Source organism: Loxodonta africana, chromosome 1 (assembly GCF_030014295.1).
Source record: "Loxodonta africana isolate mLoxAfr1 chromosome 1, mLoxAfr1.hap2, whole genome shotgun sequence".
NCBI classification, from domain to species: domain Eukaryota; kingdom Metazoa; phylum Chordata; class Mammalia; order Proboscidea; family Elephantidae; genus Loxodonta; species Loxodonta africana.
Window position 1 is genome coordinate 147,447,192 of NC_087342.1, and position 23,361 is coordinate 147,470,552.

Below are 23,361 nucleotides of genomic sequence, written 5' to 3' on the forward strand. Positions count from 1 at the left end.
CTGTTTTAAGAGCTGAAACATAACAAACAGCCAATTGAGAGTCTGACACAGGACTGGTCACAATATCATATTTTTGCTTCTCAGAACATAAAGCTAGTTCCTACTAATTGTACTCGAGAAATCTCTGGGAACACAGAGGCATGAGAAAAACAGCTTCATTTCCTCAATTAAAAAAAAAAAAAAACAGTTGTCATTGGGTTGATTCTGACTCATGGTGACCTCATATATGTCAGACTAGAGCTGAGCTGTGCCGCATAGGGTTTTCCGTGGCTGTGATCTTTTGGAAGTAGGTCACCAGGCCTTTCTTCAAAGGCACTTCTGGGTGGAATGAAACCACCAACCTAAATTTCTAGAAGTTATCTGAGGAAGAAAACTCAGAATAACTCATGTAAATTTGTGCCACTGTTGCAGATTAACAACAACATTAGACACCCGGATGAAATGACCTGGAACCACGTGTCCATGTGCATTATCAATGGAGGCGGCATTCGGTCGCCCATTGACGAGCGGAACAACGGTATGTTCCCTGGACTTGGGATCCTCATTCACTGTCTTCCCACTGTGGCCCTGCATTCTCATTAGGCCCCCTGCCCTGACCATTCCCCTGTCCATGGGCAGCCTCAGCTCATCTCTGCTGCCAGCCACATACCAGAGAGTCAGCTCTCTGAGTTTGGGTTAGCTGCTACTCAAGCCCAGTGCCTAACTGAAAGGGCACACTCATGCTTATGTATTCTTGTAGGCATTTGCACATAGAGACAGTAGCTAGGATTAATGGAATCCAAGCTTGATCTAAATTTCTGACTCATAAAGCCAAAAACTAATTGTTGCTGATTTATGAAAAATATTGACAGCCTCCACCTTGGCATCTGGGAAGAGAAAAAAAAAATATCTAGGCTTCTGTGCTGGAAAACACATACCACTGGATTCCACTGTTATTCTAGTGTATTTGCAAGGAGGCTTGGTGGCACAATGGTTAAGCGCTCAGCTGCTAACCAAAAGCCTGGTTGTTCGAACTCTCCCAGCCACTCCACAGGAGAAAGACCTGGTGATCTGCTCCTATAAAGATCACAGCCTAGAAGAACCATGTGGGGCAGTTCTACTCTATCACATGGGGTCACTACTAGTTGAAAATCGACTTGAGGGCACCTAACAACAGTGTATTTGCAGAAACAAGGTTCTATCATATGGAAAAGACAGATACTCAAGAACTCTTGAAGCCCTCATCAGCTTAACCCCCAAGCTTGTCTCATTATCAGGTATCAGGGACAGGTGGCAGGGACACACTGCCTGCCTGGAGGAAATGAGCAATTTTTAACAACCCACTGGAGATCTAGCCTTAAGCCAGGTGATCTGAGGTGGAGCATAGTGGATTTTTGAGCCACACCATTTATAAGCTTTCGCCATCTTTCCCAAAGGTGGAGGGCAGGGCCAGAGGCCTCTTGAATCCATTCCTTCCCTAAATGTCAGGAACAATTTCCACACAGCCGGTGCTGCTCTCAGTCTCCCCATTTCCCTGGGTGATGCAAATGGTTAACATGCTCAGCTGCTAATCAAATGGTTGGAAGCTCAAGTTCACCCAGAGACACCTTAGAAGAAAGGTGTGGCACTCCCAAAAAATCAGCTAGTGAAAACCATATGGAGCACAGTTCTACTCTGACACACATGGGGTCGCCATGAGTCCGAATGGACTTAATAGGAACTGGTTTGGTTTATTATTTCCACATTACCTCCTTCTCCAGCCTGCAAGGACACTGAGCTTAGGGTAAGCATTTTCCTGTTTTCCTTCTTGCCTCATCTGTGACTATCCTCAGGCACAATTACCTGGGAGAACCTGGCTGCTGTATTGCCCTTTGGAGGTACCTTTGACCTGGTCCAATTAAAAGGCTCTACCCTGAAGAAGGCCTTTGAACACAGTGTCCACCGCTATGGCCAGTCCACTGGAGAGTTCCTGCAGGTGGGAGGTAAGTCACCTGTGCTGGGGGGCCAGCCTGTCCTAGGTGCTGGTTAGCTCAGTTCCCCTCAGCAGGACCTCGATGGCCAGATTTGCTTAAATTAGCTGTCACCCAAGACAAATGCACAGCCTTTCAAAGGCTGTAGACTCCCAGATCCACTGAGGTCAGGTCAGGGTCAAATCTCCAAAGCCCTAGCAATGAGTGAATTTGCCAAATCTAATGTGGATGTCAGATGGCCCTCTGGAGAGGCTGGCTCTGCAAATTCTAAGCAGGTCAGATGCCTTGAGAGCTAGTTTCTATTAAAATCTTAGCTGGTTAAACATTCAGTATTTGTTTTAAAAAAAAAAAAAAATCCCTTATCTGTTTTATTTCTAATTGCCTGGAACCATGCAGAGGCCCAAAGGAATGTGGTGTCCAATCAGTATTAACAAGGATGATTTCTGGGAATTGGGCTGTGTAGGGTCTCTGGAACACTTGGTCCCAGTTCCACTGTAATCTGGACAGGTCTTCAACCTCTCTCATCTCAGGAAGAAAACCTGCCCTGCTTACCACACAGGTTGCAGTGAAAACTGAATAAAAATACATGTTTCACAAAGTGCCAAGTGCTACTGAAACATTTTTGTCAATATTTAATTCCACAGTAGAGTGAAATAATCCTTAAGGTATAATCTTATTTTAGTCTGAAATCATATTCTGGCCTCTTTTTTTTTAAGCTGTGGATGGTGGTCCCACTTGACCGTAGTTGCTTTGCAGAGTCAAGTGTGCCCTCTACAGAACACCTTGCTGTTGGGACTGACTGGCTGCATTTTTCCAGGAGGAAGTCAAGGCAACAGCAGAGTTCTGATGTTCCATCAAAGTACTGGGTAGCTGTATGCCTTGTGAAAGTTGGCCAGTCCCAAATTATTACTATTTAGTCATCTTCAAAATTTTAACAAATGTTCTGTGCTTGTCATTTATTTCTTGCTTCCAAAGTACTTGAACCAGGTTATGGAACCAATTAAATCAGAATTGTAAAGAGGAAAAAGAGATGTGGTTTCTCCCCACATAGTCACCCCTCCCCCATTCTGGGCCAGAGCCAGCTTCCCTTCTAGTGGTTCCCAGATCTCCCTGAAGGACACAAAGTTAAACCTAACCAAAATAAGAGTAGCTGCAAAGTTACCTCAGCTGTCTTGATGAAATGTCACTCAAGCGCAAACCAAATGAAAATCAAGCCCATTGCCTCAATTCTAGATCTTGGCCAAAACACCTTTGTTGATAACAGAAGTCTCCCTTTGGAACCAGTGAAAACATATGGAGTTGTTTTTTTCCTACTAGGAATCCACGTGGTGTATGACCTTTCCCGAAAACCTGGGAACAGAGTGGTCAGCATAGATGTTCTTTGCACCAAGTGTCGAGTGCCCACTTATGAGCCTCTCAAAATGGATGAAGTATATAATGTGATCCTCCCAAGCTTCCTAGCCAATGGTGGAGACTCATTCCAGATGATAAAAGATGAATTACTAAAACATGACGCTGGTAAGCACATGTGCCTCTTCTTTCCCCTTACTTCAGAGGTACTCAGGAACCACAGAACTAGGCCAAGAAGGGGAAGTTACTCATGGCGTCCATAAGGGCACAGCCAGAAACCAGACCCTGTCCCAACGTTGCTAACTCCACTCCTGCTTTCCTTGTTGGAAAACAGCAGCACAGCACTGGGGAGTGTATGCCCCTTTCCTGGCATGCACCCCATCCATCCAACCTCAGGGCAACAAGTTTTCAGTAAAAACTATTTGACAATTCTTTTAAATACATATAAGGAGCTGTTTAAATTGTGAAATATAAATCAGTTTTGTGCTTACATAAAAATTGCCCTTTAGAGTACCACAAACCTTTAAAAAATCATCTATATGAGACCAAATGGTCCGCAATTACTCTAAAGCAAAGATGAAAGGATAAGGGAACAGGGAAACCAGATTACTTCCAGAAACATACAGAAGGGAATCAATGAGAATGTTAAAACATTGTGAAAAATGTAACCAATGTCTCTGAACAATTTTTGTTCTTGTCTCCTCTGACGGTTTATCCCTGCTTATGAAAGGAACATCTTTTTTTTATAATTACAAGGGGCTTTAGAGAAATGCATTTTGCCCCCCCCTTACAGTTAAATGGTAACCTAATTGGTTGTATAAACTTTCACCAAAAACACAAAAAATACAGGTAGTTCCCAACTTACGACATACTCGAGTTACGACGAAATGCACTTACGACCATCTTTTTTTTTAATCTTACCATTAGTAATAAGTGCTACATACAATGTTATAATAGATCTGTAAGTTTATATGTAATGTTTCCAACCCCCAAAGACAAATATAGATTTATAAAGATACCAATAATAAAAGGCAATAATAATGAAAACTAAAAAAAAAATTAGGTATTCTACTTATGTCAGAGTCACCTTACTGCGGAGTCACCAGAACTCCATCATAAGTCGGTGACTACCTGTATTATTAAAAAAAACCCTCTAGAATTTTAGGTTGGAGGTGAAAAACCTGCAGGGTAAATCATCTAAATTTTCCTTTTGGAAGAAGCTTTCAGTGTGAATAGGTCAGCTAGGAGTAGATGGGATGTGCCACCTTTCAGTACATTGGGTTGGAGTGCAGCAAATTATAAAAACAGCCATACTTGACCCAATTGATATTTTCAGCAGTATTGTCATTATACTCCAACCTAATTTTCAGAAAACCAATTTAGAGTCACCTCTTGTACACAAACTCCACTGACATACGCCACACTTCCCGCTCCTCTCCCCAGCTGCTTACAAGACACATGCATGGCTTCCCCACACCTCCAGGAGGGAACTCAGGCAGGTTCTTCCTCAGCCTTATCATGGTGGGCCTGCCACTTTAGCTGCTTATTCCAAGGGTAGGGGGCAGAGCCAGGCCAAAGGAAGGGGCTGGCTACTTCTGCTCACTCCATGATAGAAGACAGAAGGGCAGGCTTGAGAGGATGTCCTGGGTATCCTCTTGAGATGAAGAGGCTGACGAAGGCATCGCCTGGCACTGTTCTGCTCAACCAACCCCAGATGGATGGGTTTTGGAATCCTGGCTGTACATTAGAATGATTGGTTGAGCATTTTAAAGACAATATACCCATGCTTTGGCCCCAACCCTTAAGAGATTCTAATCTAACTAGCCGGGGAAGAGCCCAGGCACCGATATTCTTAAAAATCTTTTCCAGTGAATCTTATATACAGCCAGAGTAAGAACCACTGCAGAGAGAAGAGTTCTTTTTCAAGTATTAGAGTGATACTTCTAGGATGAAATTCTCTTGGGTCCCCATGGGTTTGTTGTAGTTATAGGCAATTAGTAAGTCATCTGTCTTCCATTTTGGAAACAAAGCCTCCAGTGTCCCACCATCAATTATGCAAAAATAATTCTTGAGCAGTTGAGCAAAGGAAGCCACTTTTATCTCTCAACTAATTGCTCTTGACCCAGTTCCCTAATGCCCTTGTTCCGGAGTGGTTCAAGGGCTACTATGTCAACAACCTCTTCCTTGAGTCATCTGAGACCGACAGGCCTCCTTCTCTCCCCAGTTATCCAATAGTGAACAACAGGCACACTTCACGTCTGGAACATGAAAAGGCAATCAAATTCTTTGCACTTTTTTTATGATCGCTATTGTTCTTGTCTCCTGTGACACTTCACCTGTTCATGAAAGGAATATCTTCCTTTTTATAATTACAAGAGACTTTAAAGAAATACATTAGTGCCCCCTCAACGTTAATTAATACTTTTTCTGTGGTTAAAATAACATATGTATTTTTCTAGGTGATCAAGATATCGACGTGGTTTCTGAATACATTTTAAAAATGAAAGTAATTTATTCAGCAGTTGAAGGTCGGATCAAATTTTCTGCTGGAAGTTATTGCCAAGGAAGCTTTTTTCTAGTATCTCTTTTATTTTTGGCAGTGAGCCTTGTTTCATACCAATAGCCAAAACTTCTCCCTGCTGTTAATGCGTGAAACTACATTGTTTTCAAGTGAGGTTCAAGTCGGCATTTTAGGACTTGGTTTTGTGATGGCACAGAACATCCTCGCAGGCTCCTAGAAGCTGAAGTTTACAGTGTTGTAAAAAGACAAGACTGACATCATCACTCAAGGTCAACAACTTAGTGAGACAGACAAAAAAGTGAGGGAAATAATTAAAACAGAACCTTATGAGGAGGGGAAGGACAGCTATATTTTGTTTACAAATCCAAATTTTTATAAAATTGTATTAACTATTTAAAATCACAGAAATCATTTTTTTCCTCTGGGCCCATTCTATTAGAGCCTTGGTGGCAGGCACAGTGGTTAAGAGCTACAGCATGCTACGGCTGCTAACCAGAAGGTGGGCAGTTCGAATCTACCACCTGTTCATTGCAAACCCTATTCTATAGGGTCGCTGAGTCAGAATCAACTTGATGGCAACGGGTTAGGTTTGGTTTAGGGCCTTTCTAATCCAGCAAACAACTGTTTACATAAAATTTTATAATTGACAAGGGATCTTTAAGCACACAGATGCCACAACTTACTTTGGTGGGAAAGGCAAGTGTTATTTTACAGATGAGGAAATTGAAGCTCAGGGTTGACTTGCTCAAGGCTGAACAGCTAAAAGTGACAAATCCAAGACTTGGACCTAGGTCTTTTGACCTCGAGTCCAGCACTCTTTCAACATATCAAATTGCTATTCAGAATGATACTCAATAGTCTCTTTTCACAATTATCAATGGCCCCAAGCTCATGGATGACAAGCCTCTGCTTTATTTCTGGTTTCTATTTTTTGCCTTTTTAGCTCCTGTTGTTACAGTGTTTAAAAAACACAGGGTAGCGTTCTCGCTTGCATCACCCAGGTGCCTTTGATGAGTTAGGGAACAAACTTTGTGTAGCAGATAATGAGAAAGGCCAGAGGCTGCAAAAGGCAATTAAGGGGCCGGGGAGAAAAGAGAAGGACAAACAGGACACCCAGGACAGAGTCACATTATAAAAGAACATTTAGATTTTTTAAGTAGGTATTCGATAAGTAGGCAGCAGTGCCTGACACATAATGTTAGCAGTTATTAATCTCATGAGTCTAATCAGCTCTGCCTCTGTACTCTTTCCTTCCTTCTTCCTAAAGTGAAGGTGCCATGAGAAAAGAACTTTGTATAACGAGCTGTAATTCTACAGCTGCACTTGCCCCTGCCCAGCAAAATACTAGCACTGTACTTATTCATGTTACACCAAACACATACACACACATCAAGTTTTAGAAAATCCAGAGGGGAGACAACCATTAATTTTAAGAAGTGGTATACATACAATGTTTGAAGTCAGCTCTGCCTCTAAATCCCGACAATCACTCCAAGTAATTCTCAAGTCGAGGGAGTGGGCCCCTCTGAGTGGATGTTCAGGAAATACCCAGACTGATAAAATGACTTATGCCCAAAGAACAAATATTTGCTTACGGGGGTAATGATGTCCTGTGAGTCTGCTCAGCATCACGTGATTCAAGAGATGCAAGCCTTCACCTTAAAAATAGTGAGCAAACAGCAGCTGGAACGGAGGTATGTTTGTTTCTTAGTATTTACAAATATTAAGTATTCTTGATACAAAATATACTTTTAAACTTCACAGCCTTTTTTTTTTTTTTTTTACAAATGTTGTGGCAGTAAAATAATGCCCTTGGTTCTGTGCACATACAGATGAGCTATAAACAAGTGTCAGTAAGAGTGTAAGAATTGAAAACTTGAAAAAGGTTCGTTCATTTGGGATACATTTTTTATGCTTGGCCAGTAAAATAGGATAAATCCTATCGAAGCACAATTTTTTAAACATTCTTCTAAGTTTTCTAAGTATGTGTGTATGTTTTGTGCAGTGGTATTGAAAAATGACCTTGAACCACTTTGGAATTGTAGATTCCAAACAATAAAATTTATGATACGCTCCCTGATCTTTAGTAGTTATTTCTTCTGTCAGGCAAACACTTGTAACCTGATAAGATATGACTGAAGAAAGCTCTTTGACAATTTCTCATGGATAAAATTTCTCTTGATAACCCTTTGTCATTTGATCACCCCCTATGCCCAAAAAAACTGCATGCAGGTTTTAGGTAGAAATTAAAAGTAAAGAATATTTTAAGACTATTAAATTTTCTGGGTTTGATGTTCAGAAACATACATTTGATGTGTAGAAACATACTGGTCATTGTTAGGTGCTGTCAAGTCGGTTCCGACTCGCAGCTACCCTACGTATAACAGAACAAAACACTGCCTGGTCCTGCATCATCCTCATGATCGTTGTCATGCTTGAGCCCACTGTTGTAGTCACTGTCAATCCATCTCATTGAAGGTCTTCCTCTTCTTTGCTCACCCTCTACTTTACCAAGCATGATTTCCTTCTCCAGGGACTGATCCCTCCTGATAACAGGTCCAAAGTATGTGAGACATAGTCTCACCATCCTTGCTTCTAAGGAGTATTCTGGTTGAAATTCTTCAAAGACAGATTTGTTCATTCTTTTGGCAGTCCATGATATATTTAACAGTCTTTGCCAATACCACGATACAAAGGCATCAATTCTTCAGTCTTCCTTATTCATTGTCCAGCTTTCGAATGCATATGAGGTGATTGAAAACACCATGGCTTGGGTCAGGTGCACCTTAAGTCATCAAGGTGACATTTTTGCTTTTCAACACTTTAAAGAGGTCTTTTGCAGCAGATTTGCCCGATGCAGTGTCTTTCAATTTCTTGATTGCTGCTTCCATGGGTATTGATTGTGGATCCAAGTAAAATGCAATCCCTGACAACTTCAGTCTTTTCTCCATTTATCATGATACTGCTTATTGGTCCAGTTGTGAGGATTTTTGTTCTATGCTGAGATGTAATCCATGCTGAAGGCTGTGGTCTTTGATCTTCAACAGTAAGTGCTTCAAGTCGTCTTCACTTTCAGCAAACAAGGTTGTGTCATCTGCATAACGCAGGTTTTTAACGAGTCTTCCTCCAATCCTGATGCCCGGTTCTTCTTCGTATAGTCCAGTTTCTTGGATTATTTGCTTAGTATACAGACTGAATACATATGGTGAAAGGATACAACCCTGATACATACCTTTCCTGACTTTAAACCACACAGTATCCCCTTGTTCTGTACTGGTAGCACATTGAAACTAGCTCTGTTACACCTGGATCAACCAGACACATTAATTTCACTTGGTAGCAATGCTGCCTTCAGTAGGCTCAGTTTCTTATAAGAAAGAAACTATTTGATTAATAAAACTGCTAATAGTTTTTCATTAGCAGGAGTTGCTCCCTCTGGGAGTATATAGTCCCATGGACGTATGGCTTGGCAAGCAGCCATAATGGCTTGTCAAAATTAGGAAAAGGTCTCCTTACTTCTGGTGCACCCAGTTCCACACCAAGACACAACAAATTGAGTTCGGGTGGGGTTTTGGCCACCAATGGCACCCTGCAGCAATCAGCTGCAGCAGCTCTGAGGCAAGGAACAGCTTCTGTGTCCTGTATATTTTACAAACCAAAGGTTATAATTAATGTTACTTTTGTGCTGGTGAAACAGAATACATTTTGTAACCCTGGTGGTGCAACCGTTAAGCACTTGGTTACTAACTGTAAGGTTGCTGGTCAATCCTACCCAGTGGCTCTCCCAGAGAAAAGACCTGGAGATCTACTCCCATAAAGATTACAGCCTTGGAAACCCTACAGGGCAGTTCTACTCTGCTACATGGGGTCTCTATGAGATGAGATCTACTCGAGGGCACCTAAAAACAACAGCAGCAGCAAAACAAAACGAAACCAGCTTTCCTATCCAATGTAGTCAAAAGGAGGAGTTTTAAACTTTTATAACATAAACTGAGGGGATCTCAAACCTCTAGTGAGTAGTACACTTCCGAGGACTCCAGCAATTTGAATTTAAAACTTAGTGAAAATCATCCAGGTAACAAATAAGCTAGTTAAGCTATGAAAACAACTCCGATCCATGACAAGGAGGCCTGACATATTAAAACAGCAATGGAAATTACACTGGGCCTATTATTTATCAGGATTCTTGGTCACAAAAACAAAAACTGTAAGCAATTATCAGAAAGATATTAGCTAGCCCCCAGAATCAAAAAGCATGGAGAGCCAGGCCTAGAAAATAGCAAGCAAGGAAAGTGAAACGCAGCTAAAATTACCCTGCCCAGAGCGGCAAGTCCTGAGCTAAGGCTGCAGTGCTGCAAGGTTCTCCACAGCAGCCCTTACCCACAAGGGCCTCTGACAATCCTTGTGCCTCATATCTTCCCTTCATCCAGACAGGAGCATCTAATTAGCTCGGCCTGGTTTACATGGCCAAGTTGTCTTTCATAAATGAGGAAATAACTCCCAGCCTTCAGGCTTCTACAGTGAAAATCCACACCCTCTCTCCCAATAACCTTGGAATTTCCCCAAGGGTGTTCCAATTCTGGAGAGTCAAAAATGACAAAGGCCCGGACTGTAGCTGTAATAACACCTTGATTATATATTATTATACATTCTGCTAAGAAAAACAAAGTGCAAATTAAACTCTGTTTATACTTTGGTTGTAAAATCTAATGTAAGTCAATAAATTATAAAGTGCTTGAAACTCAACCACTCTTTTAAATTTTCTGATATCTGTAACTCAGTGGTTATAACCTTATAATGATCCTTACAAATTTCAAAGTGTCTTCCTATCTATTTAATTTCATTTTATCCTCCCAAGTAGAAACATTGATAGTTCCATTTGTATAAACACTTTTCAAAAGAGTTCTCCACGAAGCTCATGCACTAGGGGACACATAAAAATGGATGGGAAGGAATGTACAAAGTAAAATATGTGAAATGCATCAGGGGAACATACTTTTTAAAGCGATACAGAGAGTGACTACTTTTAAAAAAACAAAGGCTTCTTTGGCACAATAGTGACAAGAACAAGAATTCTGACTCTACCACTCTTTCTGGCCTCAGTATCTTCACCTCTGAAGTAGGACTAACACCACCTCACAGTTACTGTGATGAAATGTGGTAACATACGTAACATGCCTGGCAAATAGTAGGCACTGAATTTTAGTTCCTTTCCCCTTTTATAACGTAAATAATTTATTAATTTTCAATGTATGGCTTTTATACCTCAAATTTTCTTTAACAGAGCTCATCCATAGTTAAAATTTTTCTCACCTACATTAAACCCAAGTTAAAGGAGAGTAGATGAGAATGGCATAAAAAGGATTGTAAAATACTTTTTTTTTTCCAGTCACCATGATATTTTACATGAAAACGTTAAAAATTCTCTGGATTTAAATGGGAATAGTTAGCCTGATTAATTCTGCATCTGTCCCTGAGAAGTTAGGAAATGTTTAAGGCTTGGTATTAAGGCACTGAGTCACAGAAACTTATACATATTCTAGAACTTTTGAGCATTTAAAACTATAATAAGACTACTGACACAACCTTTTCAAAACTGTATAACATATTAATGTCCCTTTTTTGTAAACCTTGGAAAAAAATTAATGAATAGCATCATTAAATAGGCTAGTTTCCAAAGTATATTGGGAGTTCCCACAGCACCCAACACACAGTTGATACTCAGTAAATATATTTTGAATGAATGCTGTAACTAGTAACTAATACAAAATGCTCAATCCTGAAAGAGAGATTCGTTTCAAGGAGAAAAGCACAGGATGACAAGGAATTCCAAGTAAAATTCTAAAACAATGAATCTCTAAAAATAGTATTTTAAATTAACTTTCCCCAAGGAATACAGTTAAGTCCACATTTTTCTTTTGGAGAGATAACATAAGCCAAAAATCTGCTTACCTAAATTGTTTATAGGAGCTTTTGGAATATAGCTACACACACTCAGTGAAACTCAGTAGTAACTGCACAATCACAAATATCTGTTAAGTATTCAATTTTCACACCCAACAGGGGTATAACCTGTCAGTCACCCAGCAGCAAGAATAAAGAGAAGTCCATTGATTATTATGAAAAACTCATAAAGGATATTTTATTTACAGACACACAGTTAATTATGTAGAAAATGAAAATAAGGAAAACAAATCTACTAAAATATATTAACTATAAATATGAAAGTAAATCAGCTCTTATTCATGTTTCTCCACACTAACCATAATTATTTTCAAAGTGATACAATATAAAAGTTATCAATCTTATCTGTTTGCTCTAAAAGAATTATGAATTATGTCTTTAAAAAATGCCAATAACAAGTGATTTTTGCTCTAATAAAATATGGACAAGTATAAAATGAAAGGCTCAGAAACCCAATCACTTTTAATCATTATTATGTTTTAGTCTTTATTAAAACACACAAAAAAATCAAAATTTCAGACACTGAAATACATGATATGTACAAGAATATACAAAAGGAAAAGGAAAAAAAGGTACATATATACTGCACTAGCAGAAATTTCAACTGGTTATGCTACCCCAAATCCAAATGTTTACATCCAGGATGTCACAGAGGTTACTTCCTTTTGTACCTAAAGCAAAACAAATGCGTTTTAACAGAAGATAATAACAAAGGGTTCATTTGTGAATTGCCTAACAGTTCTAGGATATTAAAATTCTAACCTAAGACATACATATAATATATACCAAAAGAAATTAGCTGGCATAAGCAGCAGAAAATATCTATGTTTTAGAGATGTGTAAATAACAAAGTTTCATGACAGGCCTTATAGTCTCGGAGAGCTGGAGGTTTTCTGCTATTGATTCCCATGTAAATTGAACATAAAAAGTCTGTAACTTCCATCTCGTTTTAATATAAATTTAATGTTACTATACTCTGCAAGTTTATAATAGGTAAAGAGTTCACATCTGGTTTTCTCTACAAGACTGACATTTCACTGCTCTGTCACAACCTTGAAGAGTAGCTTTTATATCAGACCAAAGAGATTAGTCAGAAAAATAACAAAAACAATAATGACTTAAACCCTTACTCATATCTCAAAATCCACAAGATTAAATATAATAATATTACCATTCTCAAACTCCTATTCATTTTGTGCTCTGGATTCATATAAATTTAACAGCTTAAAAAAATACTCAAGTCTCTGACTTACAGAGCACACAGTGTTGCAGATGGCAGCCTGAAGAGTTTGGTCTATTCTAGAGCTAGGACTTCCTCTTGCTCTAGAGAGACCAGCACAAGTTTAATGTCCCTATCTGCTTGTGATTGGGAAGGGATGAAATCAAGACAGAGCCTATTCAGTTCCCACCATCCCCCTAAATCCACTCTCATGTGCAAGCATGCTGAATAAAGAACCTATAAAGAGCCATTTGCTTAGGTTGTTCGTTTTAAAGTTTCATGGGTTTTCTTTATTTTTGTGCCCCTAATTAAAATAAATGTCAACACACCATTAAAAGAATAAAATTTCTGCTTTTCAGTTACCTTATTGAGCTCGGGAAACAGTTCCTGTATCACAATGTCCAGTAAAACGTAAGTCAGCTAAAGCATCCAAAAAAAGAAAAGTTTCAAATCATTAAGCAAAAAACCAAAATATGATAAACACAAGATTGAGGATAGTGGTTAACTCTAAATGGGAAGGCAAAGACTAAGATTCACAATACAGTCATGTGCCCCTTAACATCCACAATACGTTCTGTGAAATAGATGTTATGTGATTTGGACATTGTGTGATTACCATTATTATATACTTAGCAAAGCTATATGGGATACTTTTTGTTTCACTTCTAAATCGATACTTCTCTTTTGCCTCTTCTGCTGCTATCACTAAAACTGGTTTTGCTGTGTTTGGGAGCCACGATGCACTTCACGGTAATGCTTTTGAGAGAAAATTAAAAGGAGAGATAATGCTACAACACTCAAGAGATGCATGACACACGAGGTTGGATGCCACTGCCTATGAGTCGAAGCATATACTCTTTGTAAGTAGGAAAAGATCACATTAAAGTAATGATACAGTACATACATAGGCCAGTGACATAGGCATTCATTATGACTACCAAAACGTATGTGCTACGGATTATATACGTAATTTTTTTTTCTACCAATATTAAAAAAAAAAAAAAATTTTTTTTTTTTTTTTTTTTTTTTAACCAGTATAAGCCTAGCAGTGCAATCGCTTTGTATACAGGTGACATGAGATACACGTGTTGCTTGTGGGAAACTGTCATGTTCACTATGTCCAGTTATATTCGCTACGTCCAGTTCTGCAACTGAGATTTCTGAACTCTCTTATAACCTCATGGGATCATGGACATATATGCTGTCAGATGTTGCCCAAATGGACGTTATGCAGCACATGACTGTTTATCATAAAAGAAGCACAAAAGTAGCTTCAATAGTAATATTCTGCTTCTTAATATGAGTGGTAAGTACCCATTTGTTCACATGTAGACATTTTATTATTATGTCTTACAACTCAGTTATATGTTAAATATTTTTATACATAACAAATATTTTAAAGACACAGGCAGGGCACGAAATTGTAATTTTACTAAGATCTCAACAGAATACACATAGACTATAAACATAAAATTGTCAACTGTTGTTCTATGTAACCTGAATGATGGAATCATTGATTTAAATTTTTACTTTTTTTACATTAATTTTCTATGTATTTCAAAATTTCTACAATGAATAAATGTTCGTTTTAAATCAAAACGATTCATGTTATACAGAAAAAAGGTAACCAGCAAATAAAGAGTAACAAATAAAACACACTTTTTTTCTATTGGAATGTTTGAGTTACGTTGTCTTCATTTAGTAGTAATGATATACCAGATACCCTGCTGTGTCATTCACCAAATCTAGCCAACACTAGGCTACTGGTTTCAAAGAATGTTACCTGCTTGTTGAGTACGGGCTGCTGTAAGCCATCAAATAGAAGTCTGATGCTTTCATACTTGGCTTCTTTACCAATACACTTGACTATCAGATCTAAATAAGAAAGCCACATGAGAAACAAGTTTATATTATAAAGTGACTCATCACTAAGTGAATCATAAAGCAAAATCTCCACCCTGGAGGCGGGGCCAAGATGGCAGACTAGGTGGACACTACTGCGGATCCCTCTTGCAACAAAGACTCGGAAAAACAAGTGAATCGATCACATACATAACAATCTACGAACCCTGAACAACAAACACAGATTTAGAGATGGAGAATGAACAAATACAGGGAGGCAGCGATTGTTTTCAGAGCCTGGAGCCAGCGTACCAGTCAGGTGACCTTCGGCGCCCGATTTGGGGCAGAGCCCAGGGGGGTAGACGGCACAAACAAGGGGCCCAGCCCTGGCCCCCGAACTCACTCCGGGAGGGGGTCCAGCCGGTTCGCGCGGGCGGCGTGGCGGCACAACTGGTGTGAGAAGTCCCCGGGAGGCAGTGACTGGTCTTGGAGCGGGGAGAGCAGCGTTCCAGTTGGGGAGCCGTCCCGCCGGGATTTTGGCGGGGCGCGGCTACAGCATAAGCGCGGGGAGCTGCTCCACCCCCCTGAACTGACCCCGGAGGGGGCCCAGCCAGTTCGCGCGGGAGGCATGGCGACGCAGCCGGTGGGAGAAGTACCCGGCAGACAGTGACGGGTCTCGGAGCAGGGAGAGCGGCGTCCCAGACCGGACGCGCGGTCGCGGCGCCGGCGCAGGGAGCTGCTCTGATTGCCTGAGCTGACCCCGGGGGAGGGGGCCCAGCCAGTTCTTAGAGGCGGCGCGGCGACGCGGCTGGCGGGATGGGGAGTCCCTGGGAGGCAGCGACTGATTTTGGAGTCAGGACTGCACCGTCCCAGTAGGGGAACCTTGACGTTGGGCGTGGGGCTGGCAGCGGAGGATCGAACCGTGACTCCAGTGGGCCAGACCCCCCGGGGGAAATCTCCACACAGCCAGCACACATAGGCGACGCGCCCCGTGGAAATCTCAGATATAATAGTCATTCCAAGCAAGACAAGCAACTCCAGCTATATTCTGAGGTGCTACTCTCCTATCTCTCTGGTCCCTCCCCCACCCTCCCCAGGCAGCTTCATTAACATCCGAATAGCCTGAGCCAGAGGGAGAACTCTAATAGGGAACTGACGGCATTTTTTTTTTTTAGCGGATTTTCTGGAAAAACTAGTTTCCCAGTGATGGCTCGGCGACAGCAGTCCATATCAAACCACATAAAGAAGCAGACCATGACAGCTTCTACAACCCCCCAAACAAAAGAATCAAAATCTTTCCCAAAGGAAGATACAATCCTGGAATTATCAGATACAGAATATAAAAAACTAATTTACAGAATGCTTCAAGACATCACAAACGAAATAAGGCAAACTGCAGAAAAAGCCAAGGAACACACTGATAAAAATGTTGAAGAAGTCAAAAAGATTATTCAAGAACATAGTGGAAAAATTAATAAGTTGCAAGAATCCATAGAGAGACAGCATGTAGAAATCCAAAAGACTAACAATAAAATTACAGAATTAGACAATGCAATAGGAAGTCAGAGGAGCAGACTCGAGCAATTAGAATGCAGACTGGGACATCTGGAGGACCAGGGAATCAACACCAACATAGCTGAAAAAAAATCAGATAAAAGAATTAAAAAAAATGAAGAAACCCTAAGAATCATGTGGGACTCTATCAAGAAGGATAACTTGCGGGTGATTGGAGTCCCAGAACAGGGAGGGGGGACAGAAAACACAGAGAAAATAGTTGAAGAACTCCTGACAGAAAACTTCCCTGACATCATGAAAGACGAAAGGATATCTATCCAAAATGCTCATCAAACCCCATTTAAGACTGATCCAAAAAGAAAAACACCAAGACATATTATCATCAAACTCACCAAAACCAAAGATAAACAGAAAATTTTAAAAGCAGCCAGGGAGAAAAGAAAGGTTTCCTTCAAGGGAGAATCAATAAGAATAAGTTCAGACTACTCAGCAGACACCATGCAGGCAAGAAGGGAATGGGACGACATATACAGAGCACTGAAGGAGAAAAACTGCCAGCCAAGGATCATATATCCAGCAAAACTCTCTCTGAAATATGAAGGCGAAATTAAGATATTTACAGATAAACACAAGTTTAGAGAATTTGCAAAAACCAAACCAAAGCTACAAGAAATACTAAAGGATATTGTTTGGTCAGAAAACCAATAATATCAGATACCAGCACAATACAAGGTCACAAAACAGAACGTCCTGATATCAACTCAAATAGGGAAATCACAAAAACAAACAAATTAAGATTAATTAAAAAAAATAATAATAATACACATAACAGGGAATCATGGAAGTCAATAGGTAAAAGATCACAATAATCAAAAAGAGGGACTAAATACAGGAGGCATTGAACTGCCAGATGGAGAGTGATACCAGGCGATATAGAACGATACAAGTTAGGTTTTTACTTAGAAAAATAGGGGTAAATAATAAGGTAACCACAAAAAGGTATAACAACTCCATAACTCAAGATAAAAGACAAGAAAAACGTAACAACTCAACTAACATAAAGTCAAACACTACGAAAATGAGGATCTCACAATTTACTAAGAAAAACGTCTCAGCACAAAAAAGTATGTGGAAAAATGAAATTGCCAAAAACACACATGAAAAGGCATCAAAATGACAGCACTAAAAACTTATTTATCTATAATTACGCTGAATGTAAATGGACTAAATGCACCAATAAAGAGACAGAGAGTCACGGACTGGATAAAGAAACACGATCCATCTATATGCTGCCTACAAGAGACACACCTTAGACTTAGAGACACAAACAAACTAAAACTCAAAGGATGGAAAAAAAATATATCAAGCAAACAATAAGCAAAAAAGAAGAGGAGTAGCAATATTAATTTCTGACAAAATAGACTTTAGACTTAAATCCACCACAAAGGATAAAGAAGGACACTATATAATGATAAAAGGGACAATTGATCAGGAAGACATAACCATATTAAATATTTATGCACCCAATGACAGGGCTGCAAGATACATAAATCAAATTTTAACAGAATTGAAAAGTGAGATAGACACCTCCACAATTATAGTAGGAGACTTCAACACACCACTTTCGGAGAAGGACAGGACATCCAGTAAGAAGTTCAATAGAGACATGGAAGACCTACTTACAGCAATCAACCAACTTGCCCTCATTGACTTATACAGAACTCTCCACCCAACTGCTGCAAAGTATACTTTTTTTTCTAGCGCACATGGAACATCCTCTAGAATAGACCACATATTAGGTCATAAAACAAACCTTTGCAGAGTCCAAAACATCGAAATATTACAAAGCATCTTCTCAGACCACAAGGCAATAAAACTAGAAATCAATAACAGAAAAACTAGGGAAAAGAAATCAAATACTTGGAAAATGAACAATACCCTCCTGAAAAAAGACTGGGTTATAGAAGACATCAAGGAGGGAATAAGGAAATTCATAGAATGCAACGAGAATGAAAATACTTCCTACCAAAACCTCTGGGACACAGCAAAAGCAGTGCTCAGAGGCCAATTTATATTGATAAATGCACACATACATAAAGAAGAAAGAGCCAAAAGCAGAGAACTGTCCCGACAACTTGAACAAATAGAAAGTGAGCAACAAAAGAACCCATCAGGCACCAGAAGAAAACAAATAATAAAATTAGAGCTGAACTAAATGAATTAGAGAACAGAAAAACAATTGAAAGAATTAACAAAGCCAAAAGCTGGTTCTTTGAAAAAATTAACAAAATTGATAAACCATTGGCTAGACTGACTAAAGAAATACAGGAAAGGAAACAAATAACCCTAATAAGAAACGAGAAGGACCACATCACAACAGAACCAAATGAAATTAAAAGAATCATTTCAGATTACTACAAAAAATTGTACTCTAACAAATTTGAAAACCTAGAAGAAATAGATGAATTCTTGGAAAAACACTACCTACCTAAACTAACACATTCAGAAGTAGAACAACTAAATAGACACATAACAAAAAAAGAGATTGAAACGGTAATCAAAAAACTCCCAACAAAAAAAAGCCCTGGCCCGGACGGCTTCACGGCAGAGTTCTACCAAACTTTCAGAGAAGAGTTAACGCCACTACTACTGAAGGTATTTCAAAGCATAGAAAATGACGGAATACTACCCAACTCATTCTATGAAGCCACCATCTCCCTGATACCAAAACCACGTAAAGACATTACAAAAAAAGAAAATTATTAGACCTATATCCCTCATGAACATAGATGCAAAAATCCTCAACAAAATTCTAGCCAATAGAATCCAACAACACATCAAAAAAATAATTCACCATGATCAAGTGGGATTTATACCAGGTATGCAAGGCTGGTTTAATATCAGAAAAACCATTAATGTAATCCATCACACAAATAAAACAAAAGATAAAAACCACATGATCTTATCAATTGATGCAGAAAAGGCATTTGACAAAGTCCAACACCCATTTATGATAAAAACTCTCAGCAAAATAGGAATTGAAGGAATATTCCTCAACATAATAAAGGGCATCTATGCAAAGCCAACAGCCAAAATCACTCTAAATGGAGAGAACCTGAAAGCATTTCCCTTGAGAACGGGAACCAGACAAGGATGCCCTTTATCACCGCTCTTATTCAACATCGTACTTGAAGTCCTAGCCAGGGCAATTAGGCTAGACAAAGAAATAAAGAGTATCCGGATTGGCAAGGAGGAGGTAAAGTTATCACTATTTGCAGATGACATGATCTTATACACAGAAAACCCTAAATCCTCCAGAAAACTACTGAAACTAATAGAAGAGTTTGGCAGAGTCTCAGGTTTTAAGATAAACATACAAAAATCACTTGGAGTCCTCTACATCAACAAAAAGAACACCAAAGAGGAAATAACCAAATCAATACCATTCACAGTAGCCCCCAAGAAGATAAGATACTTAGGAATAAATCTTACCAAGGATGTAAAAGACCTATACAAAGAAAACTACAAAGCTCTACTACAAGAAATTCAAAAGGACATACTTAAGTGGAAAAACATACCTTGCTCATGGATAGGAAGACTTAACATAGTAAAAATGTCTCTTCTAGCAAAAGCCATCTATACATATAACGCACTTCCGATCCAAATTCCAATGTCATATTTTAAGGGGATAGAGAAACAAATCACCAATTTCATATGGAAGGGAAAGAAGCCCCGGATAAGCAAAGCATTACTGAAAAAGAAGAAAGTGGGAGGCCTCAATCTACTTGATTTCAGAACCTATTATACAGCCACAGTAGTCAAAACAGCCTGGTACTGGTACAACAGGCACATAGACCAATGGAACAGAATTGAGAACTCAGATATAAATCCATCCACGTATGAGCAGCTGATATTTGACAAAGGACCAGTGTCAGTTCACTGGGGAAAAGATAGTCTTTTTAACGAATGGTGCTGGCATAACTGGATATCCACTTGCAAAAGAATGAAACAGGACCCATACCTCACACCATGCACAAAAACTAACTCCAAGTGGATCAAAGACCTAAACATAAAGACTAAAACGATAAAGATCACAGAAGAAAAAATAGGATCAACCCTAGGAGCCCTAATACAGGGCATAAACAGAATACAAAACATTACCAAAAATGACGAAGAAAAACCAGATAACTGGGAGCTCCTAAAAATCAAACACCTATGCTCATCTAAAGACTTCACCGAAAGAGTAAAAAGACCACCTACAGACTGGGAAAGAATTTTCAGCTATGACATCTCAGACCAGCGCCTGATCTCTAAAATCTACATGATTCTGTCAAAACTCAACCACAAAAAGACAAACAACCCAATCAAGAAGTGGGCAGAGGATATGAACACACATTTCACTAAAGAAGATATTCAGGCAGCCAACAGATACATGAGAAAATGCTCTCGATCATTAGCCATTAGAGAAATGCAAATTAAAACTACGATGAGATTCCACCTCACTCCAACAACAACAACAACAACAAAAAAAAAAACACAAGGCTGGCATTAATCCAAAAAAACACAAAATAATAAATGTTGGAGAGGCTGCAGAGAGATTGGAACTCTTATACACTGCTGGTGGGAATGTCAAATGGTACAACCACTTTGGAAATCTATCTGGCGTTATCTTAAACAGTTAGAAATAGAACTACCATACAACCCAGAAATCCCACTCCTCGGAATATACCCTAGAGATACAAGAGCCTTCACACAAACAGATATATGCACACCCATGTTTATTGCAGCTCTGTTTACAATAGCAAAAAGCTGGAAGCAACCAAGGTGTCCATCAACAGATGAATGGGTAAATAAATTGTGGTATATTCACACAATGGAATACTACGCATCGATAAAGAACAGTGACGAATCTCTGAAACATTTCATAACATGGAGGAACCTGGAAGGCATTATGCTGAGCGAAATTAGTCAGAGGCAAAAGGACAAATATTGTATAAGACCACTATTATAAGATCTTGAGAAATAGTAAAAACTGAGAACACATACTTTTGTGGTTACGAAGGGGGGAGGGAGGGAGGGAGGGAGAGGGTTTTTTATTGATTAATCAGTAGATAAGAACTGCTTCGGGTGAGGGGAAAGACAACACTCAATACATGGAAGGTCAGCTCAATTGGACTGGACCAAAAGCAAAGAAGTTTCCGGGATAAAATGAATGCTTCAAAGGTCAGCGGAGCAGGGGCGGGGGTCTGGGGAACATGGTTTGAGGGGACTTCTATGTCAATTGGCAAAATAATTCTATTATGAAAACATTCTGCATGCCACTTTGAAATGTGGCGTCTGGGGTCTTAAATGCTAACAAGCGGCCATCTAAGATGCATCAATTGGTCTCAACCCACCTGGAGCAAAGGAAAATGAAGAACACCAAGGTCACACGATAACTAAGAGCCCAAGAGACAGAAAGGGCCACATGAACCAGAGACCTACATCATCCCGAGACCAGAAGAACTAGGTGGTGCCCGGCCACAATCGATGACTGCCCTGACAGGGAGCACAACAGAGAACTCCTGAGGGAACAGGAGATCAGTGGGATGCAGACCCGAAATTCTCACAAAAAGACCATACTTAATGGTCTGACTGAGACTAGGGGAATCCCAGCGGCCATGCTCCCCAGACCTTCTGTTGGCACAGGACAGGAACCATCCCCGAAGACAACTCATCAGACATGAAAGGGACTGGTCAGCGGGTGGGAGAGAGACGCTGATGAAGAGTGAGCTAATTATATCAGGTGGACACTTGAGAGTGTGTTGGCAACTCTTGTCTGGAGGGGGGATGGGAGGATAGAGAGAGAGGGAAGCTGGCAAAATTGTCACAAAAGGAGAGACTGAAAGGGCTGACTCAATAGGGGGAGAGCAAGTGAGAGTACAGAGTAAGATGTATGTAAACTTATATGTGACAGACTGATTGGATTTGTAAACGTTCACTTGAAGCTTAATAAAAGTTAATAAATAAATAAATATGAAAAAAAAAATCACCCTGTTTCCCGGATATTATGCAATAACTGTAAATAAGCATCTCGTAAAACAATTCTCCTGGAAAAAAACGAGTTCAATGGTCAAGTTGAAAAAAACAGTATTGGAGATTCTCAATGTACAAGGAATACCAAAATCTCTGAAGAATCCTGCAATAAAGACATTGGCTTCTATTATCAAATGATACAAAGATAGTTAGAAAATAATACATACACGCATACCTCAGAGATATTGCAGGTTTGATTTCAGACCACCACAATAAGGAGAATATCGCAATAAAGCAAATCATATGAATTTTTTGGTTTCCCAGTGCATATAAAAGTTATGTTTACACTATACTGTAGTCTATTAAGTGTGCAACAGCATTATGTCTAAAAAAGCAATGTACATACCTTAGTTAAAACATGCTTTATTGCTAAAAAATGCTAATCATCATCTGAGCCTTCAGCAAGTTGTAATTCTTTTGCTGATGGAGGGTCTTGCCTCAATGTTGATGGCTGCTGACTGATTGGGATGATGGTTGCTGAAGTTGGGGTGGCTGTGGCAATTTCTTAAAATAAGACAATAATGAAGTCTGTTGCATCGATTGACTCTTCCTTTCACAAAAGATCTCTCTACAACATGCAATGCTGTCTGAAAGCATTTTACTCACAGTAGCACTTCTTTGAAAATTGGAACCAATCCTCTCAAAGTCTGCTGCTGCTTTATCAACTAAGTTTATATAATATTCTAAATCTTTTGTTGTCATTTAGATTCCATCTCAAGAAACCACTTTCTTCGCTCATCCATAAGAAGCAACCCCTCATCTGTTAAAGTTTTATCATGAGATTGCAGCAATTCAGTCACATCTTCAGGCTCTGCTTGTAATTCTAGTTTTCCTGCTATTTCTACCACACGTGTACTTCCTCCACTGAAGTCTTGAACCCCCAAAGTCATTTATGAGGGTTGGAATCAACTTCTTCCAAACTCCTG

General features: G+C 39.5%; 2 protein-coding genes across 7 annotated transcripts in view; one reads left to right on the forward strand and one right to left on the reverse strand.

The window, feature by feature from the left end:
• The window catches only part of NT5E (5'-nucleotidase ecto), a 46,459-nt gene extending 38,559 nt beyond the window's left edge, over positions 1-7,900 (forward strand). Inside the window, exons 6-9 of the mRNA XM_064288785.1 lie at positions 412-517; positions 1,812-1,961; positions 3,267-3,467; positions 5,759-7,900. Of these exons, the coding sequence (XP_064144855.1) occupies positions 412-517; positions 1,812-1,961; positions 3,267-3,467; positions 5,759-5,922 (621 nt within the window). The 3' untranslated portion in view covers positions 5,923-7,900. The remainder of the gene's footprint in view (positions 1-411; positions 518-1,811; positions 1,962-3,266; positions 3,468-5,758) is intronic.
• A 4,340-nt stretch (positions 7,901-12,240) lies between these two features.
• Positions 12,241-23,361, reverse strand: part of SNX14 (sorting nexin 14) — a 127,582-nt gene continuing 116,461 nt past the window's right edge. For 5 of the 6 annotated variants that reach the window (XM_023544080.2, XM_010586394.3, XM_023544093.2 and 2 more), the window contains 3 exons: positions 14,787-14,878; positions 13,367-13,423; positions 12,241-12,455 (listed from right to left, as the gene is read on the reverse strand). In XM_023544080.2, the coding sequence (XP_023399848.1) occupies positions 12,417-12,455; positions 13,367-13,423; positions 14,787-14,878 (188 nt within the window). In that variant the 3' untranslated portion in view covers positions 12,241-12,416. Of the gene's footprint in view, positions 12,456-13,366; positions 13,424-14,786; positions 14,879-22,781; positions 22,940-23,361 lie in introns of those variants that run through there. The other variant, XM_064288743.1, reaches the window with a different exon arrangement.